This window comes from Platichthys flesus, chromosome 17 (genome assembly GCF_949316205.1).
Source record: "Platichthys flesus chromosome 17, fPlaFle2.1, whole genome shotgun sequence".
NCBI lineage: Eukaryota > Metazoa > Chordata > Actinopteri > Pleuronectiformes > Pleuronectidae > Platichthys > Platichthys flesus.
The window spans coordinates 6,317,851-6,338,686 of record NC_084961.1 but is presented as its reverse complement, the minus strand read 5'-3'; the positions used below and the strand labels follow the sequence as shown (position 1 = coordinate 6,338,686).

General features: G+C 41.2%; 3 protein-coding genes across 4 annotated transcripts; all 3 read right to left on the bottom strand.

Annotated features, from left to right (window-relative positions):
- Positions 1-531: 531 nt before the first annotated feature.
- Positions 532-2,875, bottom strand: LOC133972581 (zinc finger protein 345-like). Its single transcript, XM_062410112.1, has 4 exons — positions 2,748-2,875; positions 2,254-2,369; positions 1,766-1,909; positions 532-1,641 (listed from the first exon to the last, which is right to left on the bottom strand). The coding sequence occupies exons 1-4, from the start codon at positions 2,845-2,847 to the stop codon at positions 1,117-1,119; spliced, it is 885 nt and encodes a 294-aa protein (XP_062266096.1). The 5' UTR covers positions 2,848-2,875; the 3' UTR covers positions 532-1,116.
- A 938-nt stretch (positions 2,876-3,813) lies between these two features.
- ndufv1 (NADH:ubiquinone oxidoreductase core subunit V1) lies at positions 3,814-7,821 on the bottom strand. Of its 2 annotated transcripts, none has more exons than XM_062410207.1 (11): positions 7,773-7,821; positions 6,563-6,671; positions 6,394-6,476; positions 6,131-6,301; positions 5,684-5,867; positions 5,322-5,511; positions 4,959-5,171; positions 4,623-4,789; positions 4,453-4,534; positions 4,185-4,330; positions 3,814-4,058 (listed from the first exon to the last, which is right to left on the bottom strand). In XM_062410207.1, the coding sequence occupies exons 2-11, from the start codon at positions 6,665-6,667 to the stop codon at positions 3,987-3,989; spliced, it is 1,413 nt and encodes a 470-aa protein (XP_062266191.1). In that variant the 5' UTR covers positions 6,668-6,671; positions 7,773-7,821; the 3' UTR covers positions 3,814-3,986. The 2 variants fall into 2 exon arrangements, with proteins under 2 accessions (XP_062266191.1, XP_062266192.1); XM_062410208.1 differs by having other exon boundaries at positions 7,765-7,780.
- Positions 7,822-8,224: 403 nt separating this feature from the next.
- Positions 8,225-15,705, bottom strand: hcn3 (hyperpolarization activated cyclic nucleotide-gated potassium channel 3). Its single transcript, XM_062409893.1, has 7 exons — positions 14,748-15,705; positions 12,091-12,520; positions 11,826-11,987; positions 10,931-11,149; positions 10,265-10,411; positions 9,544-9,784; positions 8,225-9,332 (listed from the first exon to the last, which is right to left on the bottom strand). The coding sequence occupies exons 1-7, from the start codon at positions 15,194-15,196 to the stop codon at positions 9,130-9,132; spliced, it is 1,851 nt and encodes a 616-aa protein (XP_062265877.1). The 5' UTR covers positions 15,197-15,705; the 3' UTR covers positions 8,225-9,129.
- Between the last annotated feature and the right edge of the window lie 5,131 nt (positions 15,706-20,836).

The window sequence follows — 20,836 nt, the reverse complement described above, 5'->3', positions numbered from 1 at the left end:
ATAATTTGTGTTAACACCTATATGGTATTCTAATGTCAATGGTTTATTTAGCCATTTCAATTTAGATTTCAGAAAAAATTGAAATAAGTGGTTTCATATATTCTTATTTTGCAGAATGAGTCATTTCAAAGAAAAAACGCATTTCAGTAATTATTTTAAAGACATTTGAACTGCAGTTACCATAAGTTATAAAGTGGGAATTAAAAATACTTTGCATATGCATATGAATAATTTTTTACTGCCTTATTTCTCTGGTAAAAAAAAGCAAATTCATAACTCAAAATATTGTATGTAGTGTGGATAGCGAAAAATATATAATGCCCTTTTTTTAGATACAGATTAAATACATTTCAAGCTAATGGTTATTTATCTTTCTCAATGGTAAGCCCTGAAAATTCATAGGTATAACATCCTAAATACAGTTTATTCAGTAAAATATCCATAGTGTATTATTTCATGAGGAAAATGTTATATCATCTTTTAAGCCATTCAATCAGACACAGACACAGCAACAAGACAAAAACTACACAGAAATGTCACACTGTTTAATGCAACAATTATTTACTTCTGGGAAAGAAAACAGGCTTAGATTACATAATTTAGTTCTCATAATGCAATATCCCTACACGAGCCCGATTATCAGATTTTAGATTCATTATGTTTGTGATTTTCTTTACATCTTTCCTGTAGTTGTCACTTACCATGTTTCACAATTAAAAGCAAGGGATTCGAAAGCAAAGCCTTGTGATATTTCAGAGTAGACATAACATGTACATAGTTTTAATCACAAGTGTGGTATGACTTTCTAAAGTAAGTGAAAAATGTGGTTCCAGAAACAACCTCCATGTTGTACAACCTTGATTTAAAAAAATCTCCAACGTGAAACGTTCACATAAAATTCTTCTTCCTACTGTAAAGAATACTGTAAGAAATATTCTGACAATCATTTAACTGAGTGTTTTAGGATCAGGTTGCAGTCTTTTCTCCATGTATATTATCTATTTTCTGTTGGGTTCTCGCCCTCAGTGTGGGTGCTCTGGTGGACCTTAAGGGCATTCTCTCGTGCAAAGCTCTCTCCACAGGTGGGGCAGGGGTGTCCAGAGTGCTGAGCCCTAGTCATGTGTGGTTGAGTGTACTCTCGTCACACTCTGTTCCTTCGTGAGTCTTGCGAAGAGGAGGCCCATGGCCCTCCTTCCTGTGTGCCCTCAGGGCTGCAACAGAAGGGAATATTAGGTCACAATTTGCTTCGGGACAAGGGATCTTGAGCTCTGGTTGCAGCTCATTGGAGTAGCACCCCTCTGTCGGAGAGTCATCTGCTTCACGATCTTGTTTGATCTTCTTGCCGTCGGCTCCTTGAGTTGTGTCCCTGGGTTTACGGCCACGTTTTTTACCTTGCACCTTAGTGTCACAGTTTAGATCATTAGCAAATTTCTCCTGGTGCTGCAAGAGCTTTTCTTCTGTCTTGAACCCATGACCACATTTACAGCACTGGTAGGTGTTGACGTCATCAGCCATCGCTGGGCTCTGGGGGTGCACAGAAACGCGATGGTTGCGAAGTCGAGAAGGACTAGGGAACAAGGCGCCACAGTCGCTGCAGGGACACCGTCGTTCTATGCATTCGCGTCGTTTGTGTTTGGTCAGCTGCATGGAGACATTAGACACTCATCAAGCACAATAAACAAGTTAGTTGATCATTTTCAAAGCCCTTACAGTGTGCTTATAGAGCACAAAACCCAGGCTTACGTGCACCCTGCAGTGCCCTCACCTCAGTGAAAGTATAGAAGGTTTTCTGACAGTAAGTGCAGAGGAAGGGCTTCTCTCCTGTGTCGTGGGAAGTCTGGTGCAGGCTGAGCTCCTCAGAGGAGGAGAAGGACTTGTCACACTTGTAACAAGTAAAGAGCGTATTGGACTGTAAAATAATGAGCAGAAAGGTGGTTAAAAATAATTAAATTCTAATATAAGACTCTATTCACTGTCTTTTTAAAGAAGGGCAGAACTTTACAATAGAGAACAGAATAAAAATCTGTGACCAGTTATAGTCAAGTCAAATTACATCTCTATACACATACAGACGTATAATGTGAAAATATATATGAAACAATTATAACGGCATTTTCATCATCCTCTCATATCTTATGATCAATAAGTAAAAGATCTTCACTTGCAGACTTAACAATCACGATGATTTCAGATGCATGGCTGAGTTTGTTACATAATAGGACGAGCAGGTATCTTTAGTCTATTTCTCTCCACCTGCTGCAGCTGCATCTTGTACATGTCCCGGTGGCTCTTCCTCATGTGTCTCTCCTTGGTTTTGAAGTCTGAGAAGGTGATGAAGCACTGGAAACACTGCAGGCTCTCATGCTGATCTGCAGAACGACAAAAAGTTATATGATAAGCACAAACAATATAGTGGAATAATCTGATTGTACAACTGCAGCGTGTTAACACATGTCTGGTTCGAGCACTCAGAGCATCACAGTGACTATGTTAGCATCACATTGGGTTATGAACTATACAGAGACTATGTTAGCATCACATTGGGTTATGAACTATACAGTGACTATGTTAGCATCACATTGGGTTAGCATCTCATTGGGTTATGAACCACAGTGACTATGTTAGCACCTCATTGGGTTATGAACTATACAGTAACTAGGTTAGCACCTCATTGGGTTTTGAACTATACTGTAATTATGTTGGCATCTCATTGGGTTATGAACCACACTGTGTATATGTTAGCTCACAGGACTGCAGAGGAGGGACCACGGGCCCCGGCTTGATCTCCGCCTGAGTTGACTTCTTCTCGCCCCCAACGATAACCTGCTCGATCTTCAACATTTCCATGCCGATGCTTTCACGCACGTCCCGGACACATGGAGCTGCAACACAGGAACACGCTGCTGTTGTGTGCACACTCGAACCCGCTGCAAATATTGTTGTTGTGTTTGCAGGCAAAGCAGAACCGACACCTGCATCACTCAAAGCTAACGTCCAGCTAGCATAATCAAGATGTGTCCGGCTAAATCATAAAGATGAATCAACATCCGATAACATGATGGTGTTTTATTTCTATACATTTCAGGCAGATTTATAATGGAGATAAATACAAAGCAGCTAGCGGCAAGCCTGAGCTAGCTAACAGAAAGATGGAGGGAGGAGACCCGCTCAGATAAAACTAACGAGACGCTTGTATTCTAACAGTGTTTGATTTTTGTGTGTTGCTTTGTTTATGTAATTTAGATCGCTTCAGATTTGGGTTTTTGTAAATAATTCAAAAACGGGAACCAGTTCTTACCGTTCGAGGCGTCCACAGAAATGAAGCCGCGCAGGACGGTCTGCCCACGTCACGTGACCCGGCGCACGGGGCTCTCGCGAGGTTATGACAGTGGAACAGTGATTTATATCTTCTTACATTTAGTGTATCGCTTGTTAGTGGATTTTCTTTTTAGCTAATTCAATTTTATGAATTTTTTTTTCCTCAGGGATGGTTTCTGTAATTTAAGGTAGTTCTTGACAGACTGAAGTTTGATTAAATGTATATTTTTACAGTATATAAATAACTAGATGATAAAAAGCAGTGAAATATTATCATAGACAGCTGAGACTGAGAAAGGATTCGGCTACTGCACCGACTTGGGCTCCAAAGATTGCAATGATCATTTGAGCTTCATCTCTGGATAGTGGGAATAAGTGGAGACACGTTGTCCATCACTATATACAGTCTGTGCATAAACATATGAGGTGCAAGTGATTCCATAATAGTCATGTAAACAATACATCTAATGTCAAAACAAGAAGTTAAAGGCTTCGTTAAAGGTTCATAGAACTTTATTGGTAATCTTAACATACAAGGCAGACATAGATGCGAATCTTGATGGTGAAAAGACGTCACATTATCCTCTTAAATAATTTGTCACTGACACACGTGGGATAGAGGGCATATGAGGCAGAAGAAGAAATTCAAGGAAGTACAAAGGAGCCATTCAAGCCCTGGCCTGCTGCTGGTATTCAGCAATACGGTTTTCCATCACAGGCCTGAAGTGTCTGATCAATCCCTGAGAACGTAGGAAAGAACACACAAAGGGGAAATAGTAAATACATCTTTAAGTAGAAGAATAACAGATTCAGCATCTGCCAATATATCAACTATTTCTTTATCCGTTTACAGCAAATGTGAATACCTGCACTGGCCATGCCGCACCATCTCCCAGGGCACAGATGGTGTGACCCTCAATCTGCTTGCTGATCTCCCAAATCATGTCGATCTCAGCTTGCCGTGCATCTCCACGTACAAAACGCCACATCATATCGTTCATCCAGTCCACTCCTACAGGACGAAGAAAGAAGGGGGAATAACTCAAAATGCAGAGATCTGCTTTACTGTCAGACAGTGAAAAACTCCTGGCTGGCAATGTTGCTGCATTAAAATGACACAGAGTCAGCCCTTACCTTCTCTGCATGGCGTGCACTGGCCGCAGCTCTCATGTTTGTAGAACTCAATCAGGCGGGCAATGGCTCGGATAATGTCAGTCTGCAGAAACAACGCGTCCACCGATGTAACAGATGTTTGCCAACTTGCACATGCATGACGAATAACACTGCAGTGTGGACGAACTTACCGATTTGTCCATGACGATTAAGGCAGCTGTGCCGAGCCCAGTCTGAGCTTGAACGAGGCCGTCGAAGTCCATCAGCACGTCTTCACACACGCTTTTGGGGATGAGGGGAGTTGAGGAGCCCCCGGGGATAACAGCCAGAAGGTTGTCCCACCCACCACGCACTCCACCTACAAGACAGATGTTGGTTTCAATTAAGTAAAAAAAAAAAAAAAAACTGCATTCACTTAGGCTGTGCTTATGTTAAGCTATCTTAATCTTTTCACACTATGACCCCCGCGGTGCAGTTAAAAACAGAACAGCAAATGAAGCATTTAGGCCATTTGGGTTCATGGGTACCTGCATGCCTCTCGATGAGTTCTTTCAGAGGGATAGACATCTCCTCCTCCACAGTGCAGGGGGTGTTCACATGGCCTGAGATGTTGAAGAGCTTGGTGCCAGAGTTTCTCTCTCTGCCGAAGCCTAGAAACCAAGAGCCTCCACGGCGACAGATGGTGGGCGCCACGGATACCGTCTCCACATTGGCAACAGTTGTAGGGCAACCAAACGCCCCTGTAGGATAGGAGGAAGAGCGAAGTAGAGGAGTCAGAACAGTGATTATTGGGCAACACCACACAGCACTTGTCCGCTATGGTGATACAAACAATGGCCCAATAAGACCAGTATTTTTCCTCCATTCCATCTCTTTCCAGTTGAACTCACCCACGTCAGCAGGAAATGGGGGCTTCAGGCGGGGCTTCCCTTGCTTTCCCTCCAGGGACTCAATAAGAGCGGTCTCCTCTCCGCAGATATACGCTCCAGCTCCACGCATCACAAACACATCGAAGTCATAACCAGAGCCGCAGGAATTCTTACCAATCAGCCCAGCGGCATAGGCCTCATTGATAGCCACCTAAGAGGAGATATTTAACATTTAAAGTTTCAGCGGGAGGAATTCCACATTGTTGCACAAGCAGATCTTGTGTTGTACATTAATCATCATGACTGTCTTTGAATTTTAATATGTTGAAATTAACCCAATTAGGACTTCACAGAAATTGCCAAGATGCATCTACAATTTTCACCTGCAGGTTGGATGACTCGTTGTAAAACTCTCCTCTAATATAAATATAAGCAGCACGAGCTCCCATTGCCTTTCCAGCGATCAGACAGCCCTCCACCAGCTTGTGTGGGTCGTGCCTCATGATCTCTCTGTCCTTACAGGTGCCAGGCTCACCCTCATCCGCGTTCACCACCAGATACTTGGGCCTGAAGAATGAATTCAGAAGCGTGTTAATTAAGTTCTCTCCCCCCCCCCAAAAGCAGCCACTGTAGCTGATGAGTCCAGATAGTGCCGACCTTATTAATGGCTGGTGGACTAACAAAGAACATACTGAAAATGTAATGCTCAGTTGCAGCCACAAACACTTTGGTTTTGATTTATCACTTTTCTGGTAACCGAACATTTTACAAATACTTGGGAAACAGTAAGAGACGATGAAATGTGCTTGATGTCGCGGCTCCCCACTGACCTGCCATCGCTGGGTTTGTTCATGAAGCTCCATTTCATGCCTGTAGGGAAACCGGCTCCACCTCTCCCACGCAGGCCGGAGACCTTGATCTCATTGAGGATCCAGTCGACTCCGTTGAGAAGAATCTCCTTAGTTTTGTACCAGTCTCCGCGCTTCAAAGCCCCGTTCAGCCTGATGCAAAAAAATGTACAGGTTAGGACTGTGCTCTTTTCTATAGAAATTAGAAATTATGGACTAAGTGAGAATATCATCAGTGGTGTTACCTCCAGTCGTGACGGCCATACAGGTTTGTGAAAATTCGGTCCTCATCTGCCAGCGGGCCAAATGTTGTTTTCTTTGGAGCAGTCTGGCAACATAATGCAAAGATATGAAGGGAATGCTATCTAATTCAAAAACGTAAATGATTTATTTTTGTTATTGCAGGCCAGGTACCTGGGCTGTGCTGTTGAACCGGGTGATGGCAGTCACTCCAGCTTGACTGACAGCAGCTGGGGATCGGACCACCCCGCTCACCACAGCTCGAGAGAGCGACAACATCCTTCTGGAAGGGGGAAGAAAATATTCATTAACAGAATGTATTTTATTCAGGAATAGTGCTTGTATCTTTGCTTGTGATGCGACAGGACTTTACAAGTTTCTTATTCTTATTCCATATTAATGTTAATATGTTAATAAATTTAACATGGAAACTAAAGGGGACAGAGCCTTTTTCAGTCAGGGGCTAAGGTTCTGGAAGAAAGGGAGATAAGCTGACCCTGCAATTCCCTCAAATTGCCTTCTTCTTATAACAAACTTCTGCCAGACATTCTTTCCTTAAATTACTTAAATATAAATTGTCTATGAACATTTTAACCATGACCTTCTGCTTGGCTTTTACTAAGATAGAATGCATGTTTGACTTATTTGTTGTATTGCTGCCCCTGCGAAGCACTTTGAAATCTGGACTGTGAAAAGCGCTCTATAAATAGAGATTGTTAATAGTAATTTAAATCATAAACAGACAAATTAATTCCTTGAATTCCTTTAAACGACGACCAATAGTGCATATTAACTAAAATAATGTAATAATCTTTAGTTGTTGATGCCCCAAAAAACATATTTTCGTTTGTTTTTAACCAGAAAATAGTTTTATTTTAACACATCACAAGCAACAATCGCTGGATTAAATGTCACATAACGGTGGATTTATTCTCGTATTCTAATCATTTGAATTGCTTTGTCTGGGATCTTGTGTAACTTCTGTTGTGTTGTTATGTCAGAGGTGTTGGGGTTAGCTCGCAGCGTTAGCATCGTTCAACCAATGCCACGCAGAGATGTGTCAGGTCACCACACCAGTAAATAAACTCAGAGAATATCTGACTTAAACTGAAATAACCAGGGAGCTCCATATAAAGAGTTTCCCCTCGTATCGGGGAACACACTGACCTCCAATGCTCAGGTGGCTACTGCTAGCCTAGCTTAGCCTGAGCTAGCACCTCTAACCTTGTCGAGTCCAGACAGAAACAGCTGGATCACGGCGGCAGCTTTTACATTTCCCAGTGAAGACACGTGGATTCACTGGTTTTCATCAGCAGGTGCATGTGTATTAATGTCGGTGTGAAATGTGTGAGGAGAAGATAGAAAACAATCGGGACCTGCTCACCTCCTCTGCGTCCGAGCTTATGAAATAACCACAGGAAGTAGAAGCTCTTGGCCCGGATACAGTCAGCAACAACCCAACTAAAACACATTATAAAACCCCTATAGACTTAGTAGCAGGGGGAAATTAGCTTCTAATGAATGAATTGATAAGTCGACCAACAGAAAATTACCTGTCAACTATTAAGATATTCTCGAAACATTTCTATCTACTTTTAATTTCCTATTGTGTTTCTAATAATTATTAATGTTTGTGACATTTCCTTGATAAATGGGTGAAGGTTTTATTACCTCTGCTAAGGAGTGATCGAAAACTCAGACCAAGTGAATATATTATACCTACAGCATTTTAAATAAATAAATATACCTGAAATATATACTTTTAAAATACAAAATGAATAAATTCAGTAAAAGCAACACAATTAAAAAGAGACAATAATTCAAATTGTTTTTGGTTTTTATTTATATCAGCATCTGATTGCACTATCACTGTGTTACTGGGATTAAACAACTCTGAACCATCTGAAATGTTGTTATCTTAAGGTTATTAGTACCTTCTAACCAACTTTAGGTTTACTTCTGAAATGAAAATAATTAAAAAGAAAGATTTTTACATTTGTTTGCAGACATTAAAACAGATGAAAGTGCAAGGAAAGTGAGTGACTCCTAATATTCATGTGTTGAAACAAAAACACTTACACTGGGAAATTAACTGTAGGGATACAGGGGTAGAGTTCAATGTGATAAAATAAACATCTCCAAATATGACATGTGGTGAATCAAACAAGGACATATGGCTGCGTACAGCCTGTCTCTGTACAGTTGTTACATCACAGCAGCTTATCCTCAGGGAACAATGGTATTAAACCCTCATTTGTTGCAACCTGCAGACATGAGGGATCATTTGAATCAGAGCTGTATAAAGCTGCAACACGTATCTCCCAGCTGCTGCAGCTGTGTGCTTCCAATATCCTGGATGTGTGAGCGATAATGAAACTGCAGTCTCAAAGCATACAGGCCGGGGGAATTATTCCTATTTACATGTGGTAAAGAGAACACGTATCACCAAGAATAGAAGAGATTACTTTCTCATTCAAGTTAATACTTTTCCTTTTTTAATTATACAGTGGATCTAACCTGAGAAGTGTTGAAAAATCTAACACAAAACGATCATGTAATAGAATACCGAGATTCAAGTAACAACATTAAAATAAATGATGGTAGGTTCAATATTTCCAACGAGGTGCAGCAATGTGTTAACAAATAAAAATGAGGGTCTCCATCATCTTGTCCAACAGCAATCAGTTCAGTCAAGGTGTTAAATATCTTACACCAGTGTCTCTGTGCTGGTGCAGAGGAGGTCATTCTGCTGGGGGAGGCTGGTAACTGGGTCTGCGGGAGACTCGTCCCAGTCGGTCGACAGCTACGCTCTCGAAGGCCCTCCTCATCAGAGGATGTTCCTCCAGCACCTCGTTGAAACTCTCCACGCTCAGGGAGTAAAGACGGCAGTATGTGTCGGCCCTCACGCTGGCTGTGCGTCGGCCCTGGGTGAGAAGGCAGATCTCTGAAAGGAGAGTTTGACCGTTAAAGCAATAGATTCATGTGCTGAACTGTTATATATCAATTATCAATATTATCATTGATTGACTGGGAATTATTAAGTATCTATTTCATTAATCATTTCCTATCCCTTCCAAGCCTCTGCATCATTTCTCTGATTGTGTGGCATTGCATCAGACATCTCTTCTTTTTTTTTATACAAAACAGTGATTTACCCCCAAAGTACGCTCCATCGCTGAGCATAATCTCCTTACTGCCCCGTGGGAGGACAGTGACTGCGCCGTGCTGGATGAAGTACATTTTCCGACCCAGGGTCCCTTCTCGTATAATCAAGTCTGCAGGTTGGAAGACCTCAAAACGCAGCTTGGTCAGGATCACTGTCACAAAATGAGGGTCAGTGTTGGCAAACAGCGGCATGTTGGCCACCAGCCCACGGCAGTTATAGCTGACTATCTCCTGCATGGTGGAGAGAACAGAGAAAACATTCAGAAATTGTTTGATTGAATTAAATCTGTCTGTATTGCATAAATGTATAAAGTATTTTTTTTTTTTAAATTAATTAATAATTTGTGCCATTTACAAACAAACCATACAAACGTTTTCTAAACATGCCACCTGTCATTCCAGAATTTGAGGATTTTCTGCTTTTATCTGATTTATATCATCTTAAACATGAGTTGTTGTTTTTTTTTAAAAAAGCAGGATATTTGAAAATGTCACCTTGCCCTAAATATTGCATTTAAAATCATTAATTGAAGAAATTATAGTAAGATTGATCAATAATGAATAGAACTTGTTTTTGGCAAGACCTTTGTTTATTAAATGTTTTTGTCCAGGCCTGGATTTGCATCTGTGTGGACAAGTGTCATTCAAATATATGATTGAAAAGCAAGCCAGAAAAACCAAGTCAACTCAAAGTTTGAATGAGGAACCCACCTCCTTGAGCGGATCACTGAGCTCTCCGAGGATGCTGTCCTCGTCAAACATCTTGCCCTGGAATCGCTGCTCGTAATAATCATGGATCCTCTGCCTCACGTCCGCTGGCAGTTTATGGAACGACATGTACTGCTCCACTTGTTTGTACTATAAAACATTTGTACAAAATAAAACTTTTGATTTAATATTCGTGACAATACGATTGAAATTCCTCACAATTGTTGTCAGACTAAATCCCATTTTCTACCATGTGATGCTGAATTAATAATTATGCATTTATTCGATTTTGTGTTGTGGCTTTTGCAGTTTTAAGTGGATTACAAACTCATTTGTAATGGGCATTAACAAACAGTGATCCAGAACAAAGGTGCCGCCATTCGTCTAATCATCCGCTCTGCTTTATCTTGTGAAAATCCCCTGGAAAGGGTAACAACAAGGTTACAAAATCTATTGGATAATTCAAATACACTCCATGGTTTTGGCACATTTTCCACCAATAAAGCATGCGCAAGCCTGTGATGTAAAATGGTTGTGAAGTTAAACCGTAAAGCCAGCATCACATTCACATCCATGTGAGGCTCTTAGGGACGTATTGTCCACAAAACAACTGCGGCTGAGGGTCAAAAGGTTTTTTTGTTAGTTAAATGTTTCCGGTCAGATGTTCACCTTCTCTTGATACTGACGATGTGACGCATCCAACGACTGCACCAGGGTCGTAGCGTGGCCGAGGAACAGGGCGTAGCAGGTGGCCCCCACAACCATGCTGACCATGGTGAGCCACACGTCGCTCAGGCCCTCCGGAGGGTGAGCGCCGTATCCTATACACAGCATGTGACTCATGGCCATAAACAGGGAGTAGGAGTACTGTGTGTGCCATGTAGCATTCTGGGAAATGGATGGGAGAGGAGACATGACATAACAGTGTTGTAATGAGAAAACACATGATCATACAGTGTTGCATAAGAAAATGCCTGATTAATTTAACATAGGTAAGTTTTCAACAACATTATTTATTTCATAATGAGGCTTAATATTATTTCCTGAAATTTATTTGTTATTAATAAGTGGCCAAATAAGGAAAAGAAGCAATTTAAAATGTTTGCAATTGCAATTAAAGGAAAATATTTTGGAAGTTATTTCACTTTCTTGCTGAAAGATTGACACCACTCTCATGGTGGGTGTATATTAACTCGACAGACGTGATGATAATGGTTTCAAATCTTAACTCTCAGCAAGAAACCAGACAAGTGTATTTCCCACAATATCACTCCAATCCTTTAATTTGAATAATTTATGTGTTTAAATTGGCTTTAAAATGGGTTTTAGATCATAAAATATTAAACATTACAAAATATTTCAGGTTTCAAAGGAATCATTTAACATTTATTGAACAATGACACGATCGATACCACTATCAACTGTTGTGTTTTAATGCTAAGCTAAGCTTATTAGCTGTATATGCTTCATTTTTAACAGAGATTTCAAAGTGGTATCCTCATTTAACTTTTTGAAATAAAAGCACATTTCTCTAGAATGTTTCTCATATAGTCGGCCTCCTCACCACCATGTTGTTCTTGGCTACCCAGCAGTCTGGAGGAAAGTCCTGCAGCATCGGCACCATGAAGGTCAAGCATCCATCCCAGTGACACAACAGCAGCATCATGCCAATCAAGTTCACTATGCGCACCACTGCACTGGCCAGGTCATAGGTCATATGGAAAAGCTGACAGAGGGGAATTTTTTATGGAGAGAAATAACATTCAATTAGAAGGATTTGGAACATCTCACGTACACTGTTATAATATTCTCCTTCTTCCTCTCTTTACCTCTTCCCACTGGTGAATGTACCGGATGAGGCGAGACAGTCGCAGGAGACGCAGTAGACTGAGGATCTTGGTGAAGCGCACGATCCGTAGTGCGCGGGCAGTGCGGTACACGTCAGACGAGTCGTGCCGGGACTCCAGGTCAACGATGAGGAAGATGTAGTCGACGGGGATGGAGGAGATGAAGTCCACCATGAACCATGTGCGGAGGTAGTGCCTGCGGATCTCTTTGGGGTCCAGGATGACGTGGCTGTCCCCTTCCAGGATGCCGGTGCGGAAGTTGAAAGCCAAGTCCATGAGGAAGAGAGTGTCAGAGAGGACGTTAAAGGTGATCCAGGGGGGGGTGTTCTGGTCCTCAAAGAAGGTGATTCCCCACGGTAGAATCACCAGATTACTCATCATCAGCAGGAGCATCACAATGTCCCAGGTGAACCTGGACAGAAGATTATGCAATGATAGAAAAGTGAGGTTGAGCAAATATAAAACAGTGTTTGGATGGATGGATGCATTATGGGTCAGGGAAGAAGCCATAAAATAAAACAGAAAACCAATAGAGTTTGGTGTATTTGTTACAGAGGCAACTCTTCTGGTTCAGGAAGCTGAGGATCATGGGTAATATCCACCATTCAGTTGTGTTTCAGTTCAGAGGGTGGGACATCGCATTCAGAGATGGATAGTATTTTTTTTCTCATCTTTAAATCCACTTAAGTGTTTGGACATGGATCCCAACAAAATGAATCACCAGGTGTGCCTGTAGAGGGCGCTGTTGCTAGGTAAAAGTTACACAGTGTCTTTAAGTTGAGTTGAAGTTATCTGATCAGGTGTACAGTGTGCCGTACAGCGATTGACCCATTTCTGAGTGACCCTTACTCCCATAACAGCTTCTTCTAATTAAAAAATACATGATGTTCACCTCACTAGGCTCAATGTACTTTAAAAAAGACGATGCAGATACATAAACGTCACCGGAGAGGTGTGACCTGCGATGTGTTGCTTTGATGGGTCAGACTTCAGAGTGTTGAAGATCCACCGTGTGCTCTGCACATCATTGTCTGCTTCATGTCATACGAGTCCCACTTTACTGTAGGTCTCCCGTGTCCTGTTATACTCGGCGCAGGTTTCCTTACAGCTTGTTTCCATCATGTGTCAATCAGCACAGGTCTCAGTCTCTTCCTCCCCTTTCATTACAAGGGCACAGTAAGAGAATAGGAACCAGACTATTTCTAATTACCGTCACAGCTCGCCGATTGCAATGTGAACCCTGTGAGAAAACAACCTTCCACATTCTTCAGCTGGACAGAGCGGAGGCACAGATAGATTAGCTCCTCATTTTCAATCACGTTTATCCCTCCATCAATCTCTTCTGTCTAGGTCTGCTGTGTCTACACGCTGGTTTACATACCTACTTATCATCTTATGCTGCAACAGATTAGTGGTTGCATGCTGCTAATATCACAGCTACAGACTCTGCTGTTTATTTGAAGTGAGAGCATACCATATATATATATAAATAGCTCTGGTTCTTCACCAGCACAGAGCGGTCCATGACTTTGAGTGCAATGACTCAAAAGCAACTGCAAGAATTGCCATTGAAATCCGGTTTCCTCAGACTTGAGCGTGTGGACATGTTGGCATTTGGATTTACATTACAACGCTGTCACCAAATACATCCTAATTGACTAGCTAGCATGTTGTGATCAGATCCGTAGAAGGTCCGGCTATCTGTGTCTCTATTACATCTGCACAAACTCCATCTGCTGATGAAAACCACTGATGATACCGCTGACCCTAACCCTAACCCCTTGCAAAACCAACCGCTAAGAGGAGTTATTACGTGAATAACCCCCCACCCACTTTAAATTGGATTTTAAATGCAAAAGAAAAGCGACCTTCACCCCTGAACAGGAAAGCTGAGCATCACAAACGTTCTGTTCCAACTCATCCATTTTAAAGGGGAAGTTAGAGCATAAGGTTTAAGGGTAGCAGGCCTTCAATAATCCCTCCCTCAGCTGTCTGTGTATTATTGCATAATAGAGCAAGATTGGAATTATAGGGATTCTTATGGGCAATAATCCCTCTGCACGGGTTTATCCCCTCTGTCTGGCATAGGCCTGATGTTTAAAAATTGTTTAAATTTGATGGTGGTTGTTATTAGTCACCACACAGATGGATAGCTTCGGAATCACGGCTAAAATGCTGTTAGGCCCCAAAACTGAATGATCTAACCAATCCTCCGAAAAGTGAGACAAAAGTATGGCAAGGAAAAGACAAAATTATCGGGATCAATGATTGTAGTTCTTCTTTCTCGTAAACAAGGGGAAAGGGAGTCACAGGGGAGTGGTATCATTAATCCAGATGATCTTGTCCTATATATTGTATCACTAATCAAATCCCTTCATCACCTTATCATGCACGAGGAACCATCACATCAGCTGTTGTACCGCAGTCTGTCCTTGGAGGAACTGGATAGAATCGCTCTATGGATGACTTTAAAGAGGGATGCTCTCAAGGTAGATTCATGATAAATATGGTAGTTTTGTGCTTGGAAAAGGTTTCATGTGGTTTTACCGTTACTATGGAAATAATGTAGGGAAACTTTCCCATAGAAAAACATGTGACAACGAGAGGAAATTCTGAAGATAATCCATTCTCGCCGTTACCTGAAGTTACTGTAGGGGTGGATGATCCACACGCCGAAGCTCTGGACCCTGGCCTGCTCAGCAGCAACACCCTTATGGCTGCCAAACATGCGCAGGGAGAACTTGTTGACCCCGGGCTGCAGCAAGGACCCAAACTGCTTCTGGAAGTAGTTGGACTCGTCCTGAGAGAGGACCTCGCTGCCTCCGTCCCCCTCCTCGTTGGTGTCATGCAGGCCATCGGGGTCAGCCGTGTAGTCTTCATTGTGGGTCTTGACCAGGGTGAAGAGAGTGTTGCTCACATCGCCCTTCTTGTCTACCTTCGGGGAAGGGGTGCCAGGTGGGGTGGTCCTCTGGGAGCCACTTCTCCATCGTGAAAAGCGGAAGCTGCTCCAGCTCCGGTACCTGGGCGTCTCTGGCTTGTGAGCCGGGCTCTCATAGACGTGGTCGATACTCCTGGAGGGGCTGGTCATGGCGACACCTTCCAATTTAGACTGCTCACAGCAAAGAGGTGTCTAATGTCCCTGTAATTTGGCTTTTGGGGGCCTGACTATAAAGTTCAGCAACTAAAAAAGGTAACTTGCAGATGTCATTTTCTGTTTAGTTAACTTCATTGACAGAGTTATATAGCCAAACATATTTGAAAAAAATAAAATGACACAAGATGAACTTTACAATAGAGAAGTCGAACTTAAAAATGCAATATCGTCAATTGACGCCACATAAACCTAGAATACTATGACCTCACTATTTCCTCTCTGCTGATTACACCAAATACATTGCAAACCTCCAAATCATAAATCCGGTATCATATGTAACAATCTCCTGATTCCAGTTCTTACAATATTAATCCATGAAAAGTTGCAGCGTCCAATAAAAAAGTACTTTCCTGAGTTGAACGAGGGGAAAAGAGAAACTTCTTCAGCCTCAGATGCTCAGTGTGTGTGAATGTGTGTGTTTGTGTGTGTATGTCTCTGTGTGTGCCCTCAGTAGCCTTTAATAATCGGCTTGTTGGCATAACTCACCTCCCTCCTCCCTCTTTCCCTCCCTCCTCCTCCCTGCTGAGAAGGTAGTCCCTCCCTCCCTCTCTCTCTCCCTCTCTCTCTCCCTCTCTCTCTCTCTCTCTCTCTCTGTGGGACACAGCGGTGTTGTGGCTGCAGGTCAAGTTGCACAGTCATGTTATGAAGCCTCCAGGTCAGAGTATCATCATTTCCTCATGACTCATCAATATTCGGAGGGAGAACCCCTTCACCTTTACCTGACGCATGTTAAATATCGATATTGAAATATTAAATAAGTATTAATCGTCCTAAAAAGCTCCAGTTATGCTGCTATGCCAAACATTTTTAAGGGCTTGACCTTCTATGTAAAGTGCCTTGAGATAATGTATATTATGATTTTATGCTTTACAAATAAAATTGAATTGAATGCCTCTTTAAGATTGCTATAAGGCAAAAGAAAGACAATTTGTATTTTAATACATTAACAATGTGGATTGACAAAAATCAATTTACTTTAAGATAAAATAAAAACTAAAATAATTTCTATAAAAAAATGTCATTGTTTATATGTACTTTGGACTAAGTGATATATAGATAGCAAAATAGCTGAAATGCACACTCATCAATATCTGTTTGTCCAGTTACACCTATGTCTTCATGTGTTGAGTCACATACAAACTTGAAAAGTCCCTCAGTGCTGCCCACATGTGTTCTCTCCTAGTAAATCACTATCATATTTCACTACTGTCGCCTATTCCCTCTTTACAGTGGCAGGTGGCGTGTTCACGTTTACACAAGGGACTCACACACTTGTCACAATTTATGAGTCACACGGAGAGCTTGCTCCTTACAGTTATTTATTTTTTAACTAATGTACGCTCAACAACATATCAATACAATACAATACAAAATCTGACATAAACATTGATTTGCTGGCATGGGGTTGTTTCTCCTGGTTGCTGAGGTTTTCATGCAGCTGCCGCCACAGTCTTCGCACATATTTGCCTATAACACAAAATAATATCATTGTTAATCCACTTATTTATGCTCTGTGACAGCAAACGTTTGATTTATGCCACAGTGTTTGTGTCTTACAATTCTCCCAGGTCCGCTTTCAGGAAATTACATATTGGACTGTGTGCCTTTAGTTGTTCTTGCAGTTTGGCAATCTCCCCCTTCCAGGCATCAGACTCAACTTTTAGAGGAGCTAAATTACAGAGAGAAGATGGAGATGATTAGGTGACACTGTCATCTCTCCACACGGTGGCAGCAAATGATCTGTGAGGTGGTTTCGTGTTTCTACCTTCAGCGTCTTTGAGTTCCTTCTCTTTTTGAGCCAGCTCATCTAGTATTGATTTCTTGAATTGAGGTAGAGGAAATGTCAAAATGAACCGAAGTGAAATGTCAATCCGCTGTACAATTATTTCATGATAACAAGTGAGTTAAACTTTTGAATAACATTGAAAGACAGTTAACGTTGATGTATGAAAGACAGAATGTATTGCTGCAGCCGTGGCATGTAACAAGGTGGATTTACTTCATCACAGTACTTAAGTAAAATGTCTGTATTTCTCTATAAAAAAAAATCTTTATATGAGGACCACTTTTTTCCAAACAAAGTTGCAGAAAGCTTCACATGAGGTTAAAACAATAAAATAAAACTATGTGGAACTAACTCCTATAGATGCACTACAGTTTAGTGCAGTAGATTCCAACATTGTGGTCAGACCATGGCCTGCGGGTCAATAGAGAAATCTGATGTATCATGAGATTACAGACTTCTGTTTGAACTATCATTTGTAATTAAAAGCACATTTGGTATGAAAAGTGTTATGTGGATATACAATTTTTATTATTTACTGGGAAAGAAGCAAACACAAGTATCCAAGGTAATTACACCTGAGCCTCAACTAGACAGATTTTTATGAGGAGCCAAAAGAAAAAGATCGGAGAGCATGAGCTTAATCTTTCCAAATATAAAGCATAACCTCAACATATGCTTTTTGAATCTAAATATGGTGTAGCACAGGTATAAAGTGGCACAAAGTGATAAAAACCTGAATCTCTACTTTTGTTCAGTACTCGAGTCATTGCTTTCCAGCATTGCTTTGTGGGCCTTTTTATTTACCTTTTCTGTTTGACAGGTCACATCTTCTTTCTCCTTCTTTTGCTTCTCTGCTTCCAGGATGGGCACTGAAGGCTCCAGCTCCTCAATTGCTTTCTTCCCCTGCTGCAGCAGCTTCGCCACCGATTCTTTGAATAAGTCCTTACTTGACAATCGATCAAACTTTTGTTGGAAATCCTCTTTCGCCCTCTCACTCTCCTCCTCCACAACGGGCAGCTCCTTTTGCTGGCCCATAATAACCACCACCATTCCGACGGAGACCATGATGGAGAGAAGGCCCACAATCAACTCAATCCGCATTGTTGTGGCTGTTCTGTGTCCCTGTGAGCAGCAAAGGAAAAAACTAAAGTTTAACAAGTTATCATTAAGTGTGGAGCAAAAGTCACTGGACTTTAAATGTCCTCCTTTCGTATATCTGTCCCCCTCTCTACCTCTAGTTGCCGTCTACTTCCTGCTTCTTCACTACCGAGTTGATGATTGACACTCTATCTGCTGCTGATGTCACCTCCCAAGCCTAAGCAAACAGGCGTGACAACATTGCTCCCATTGACAGCAGCGCACAAGGCTCAAATATGCAGGTAAGGAAGTACAGAGGTGTGCCTTGTACTTTGTTTTTTTTCAGTCCATACACAGAAAAGCACTGATATCCAAAGAACTCAAATAAGGCTTAACAGAAAAAACAAAGGAACACTAGAAACTTACAAGCGAGGGATGAATGTGGAGAAACAATGATACGGTGGTGAGAGGAGTGTCTCTGTGTATGTGTTTGTGTGTGTAAACACGGGTAATTAGACACAGGGGAATCACATGAGGAACAGGTGCAGACAATCACAGGGGAAGGAATCCAATGAAGTAAAGTGGGAAACACACAACGTAAAGTGCCTTCATATAATACAAATATAATCAAATTTAATTTAATTAAATCAAGGTTTTCTTACTTATATTCTTCGCTAATTTGTCCCTGAAAACCTTCACCCAGAGGGTATATATAATTATTTTTCACATAAAGTTATGTATATATATATATATATCAATATCAAAAGAGGGATGAATCAGTTTGTCTTGTGTATTTAAGTATCAGAACTTTGGCAACACTTTGGAAACTAGTATATTTTTATTTGATCTCACAATAACGTGTTTTTAAAGCAGGTACAATTATTGCTTTTATATAACAAGTATATCACAATACTCTTTACCCACAATTAATTATCACAGTCCCACAATGTCTTTACACATCATTGATTTTGAGCTCATTACTGCATAGGAGGGGACATGACAGAAATATGGCATTTATGTTTGTTTCAGGAGTCTCCTCCTGTCTGCACAACGATATAAGGTTTCCATCTCTTCTGTGGAGCAGGGCTACAGCAACATTAAAATCACACATCATGGTTCACTTTATTTCAGTGGATGTAAATGTCAGTTTAAGCAGCAGCAGATAACAAACAGCCCCAGCAGCTCTATCAGGTTTCAAGTAGCCCAACCCTCTATGTCTACTCAGGTCAAAACAGTTTTACTGGTTATACAGGTTCAGAGTGATAAGTCTTATTTTCCAAACCAATGTATCATATTGCAAACTCATTCTGCTCTCTGGGTTTTATTTAACAATTTGTCTTTGCATAACTTTACATTAAGATGCAGATTAAGATGCATTTATTAGTCCCAAACACATGCACAGACATGCAAAGGCACACTCACGCAGGTAGGGAAATTTAACTTCTGCTTTTGACCCATCTGGTGCAGGACACACAGAGCAGTGAGCGACCATGTACGGCGCTCGGGGAGCAGATGTTTGGGGAGTAAGGTGCCTTGCTCAGGGGCACTAGACAGGGTAGGGAGACTCTTGGATTCTTGGACATATCAATCCAGGTTCGTTTTTTTGTTGTTTCTCCGTGGAGTCAAACCAGAGACGAACCTGAGACCTTCTCTGCCCACAGTCCAAGTTTCTGCCACTAGACCACTGCCTCTACAATGATATAATTGCAGCTAATAATCTAGAAGAAAATGTGAATATGAACTTTATACTTCACTGAAATTATGTATTTACACAAGTCACACACAATGCCTTTATTCTCATGTACCTACAGTGTCAACAGAAATCAATATTTACCAGAAACACGTTCAAACCAAATGATGGGAGCTGTTCCAGGTGTATAATCATAAAGGTTTGATGAGACAGATCATTGACTGTGTGATAGACGACATGACGGCTCCCCAGTCAAAAGGCCTTGATCATCACCTAGTGGCTGGCTATAGTACAGGTCACGAACAGAATAATATTAAAAGAATGTTTGAAGGAATATTTGACCATCCTCCCAAAACACATCCGCACATCACCACTCGGAGTATCCCTCCAAGCAATATTCAAGGTCTGGCTCTACATAAAGGGCAAACTCCAACTCAGAGGCACCAACTACAACTCCTTTCTAAATTACATCAGAAGCAAGAAGTAAGGACACAACGTTATTTAGGAAGGCATACTTTAGGTTTAACTAACCAATAGGATGCAAAAACCTACATGTAACATAGAGAATGACGGCAATTCTAGCCATTTGTTGATGTGCTATTTGAAATGGGTGATGCAAGGTGAGGCAGAAATTATTGGATGCTCTGTGAGACTATCTTCAGACTTGAGGGGGACAATTGCTCTTGTTACTCTGTTAATGTTCGTATATTGTTCCACCTTCTTGATGCATCTAGTCTACAGTAAACTCTTCTGTATAAGTTATCAGCTGCTGCCTGGGTTCTCCTTTCACCAGTTTCCGGAAGACTTTCATCACAATGTGCAAAACATTGTTTTTCAGTCACATGAGTAAACACAGTAAAATAATTCTGCAATTGTACTTTCTGGATTTGCAGCCATATACATGAGGGGCAAGGTGATAAAACAGTATATTAACATTTAATAATTGCTTTATTACATGTGGTAAGCAGAAATAATGTATTAGGATCAAGGATTCTTCCACAGTCTTTCTCATAAATTTTCT

Coding starts and splice junctions, on each gene's coding strand:
- LOC133972581 (XM_062410112.1), bottom strand. CDS start 2,847: ATGGAAATGTTGAAGATCGAGCAGGTTATCGTTGGGGGCGAGAAGAAG. Junction 1,910..2,253: donor ACAAGATGCAGCTGCAGCAG/GTGGAGAGAAAT, acceptor ATTATTTTACAG/TCCAATACGCTCTTTACTTG. Junction 1,642..1,765: donor CCTTCTATACTTTCACTGAG/GTGAGGGCACTG, acceptor GTCTCCATGCAG/CTGACCAAACACAAACGACG.
- ndufv1 (XM_062410207.1), bottom strand. CDS start 6,667: ATGTTGTCGCTCTCTCGAGCTGTGGTGAGCGGGGTGGTCCGATCCCCA. Junction 6,477..6,562: donor GGTTCAACAGCACAGCCCAG/GTACCTGGCCTG, acceptor TTATGTTGCCAG/ACTGCTCCAAAGAAAACAAC. Junction 4,535..4,622: donor TAATCGTCATGGACAAATCG/GTAAGTTCGTCC, acceptor TTGTTTCTGCAG/ACTGACATTATCCGAGCCAT.
- hcn3 (XM_062409893.1), bottom strand. CDS start 15,196: ATGACCAGCCCCTCCAGGAGTATCGACCACGTCTATGAGAGCCCGGCT. Junction 11,150..11,825: donor TAGCCAAGAACAACATGGTG/GTGAGGAGGCCG, acceptor TCCATTTCCCAG/AATGCTACATGGCACACACA. Junction 10,412..10,930: donor ATCGTCAGTATCAAGAGAAG/GTGAACATCTGA, acceptor AATGTTTTATAG/TACAAACAAGTGGAGCAGTA.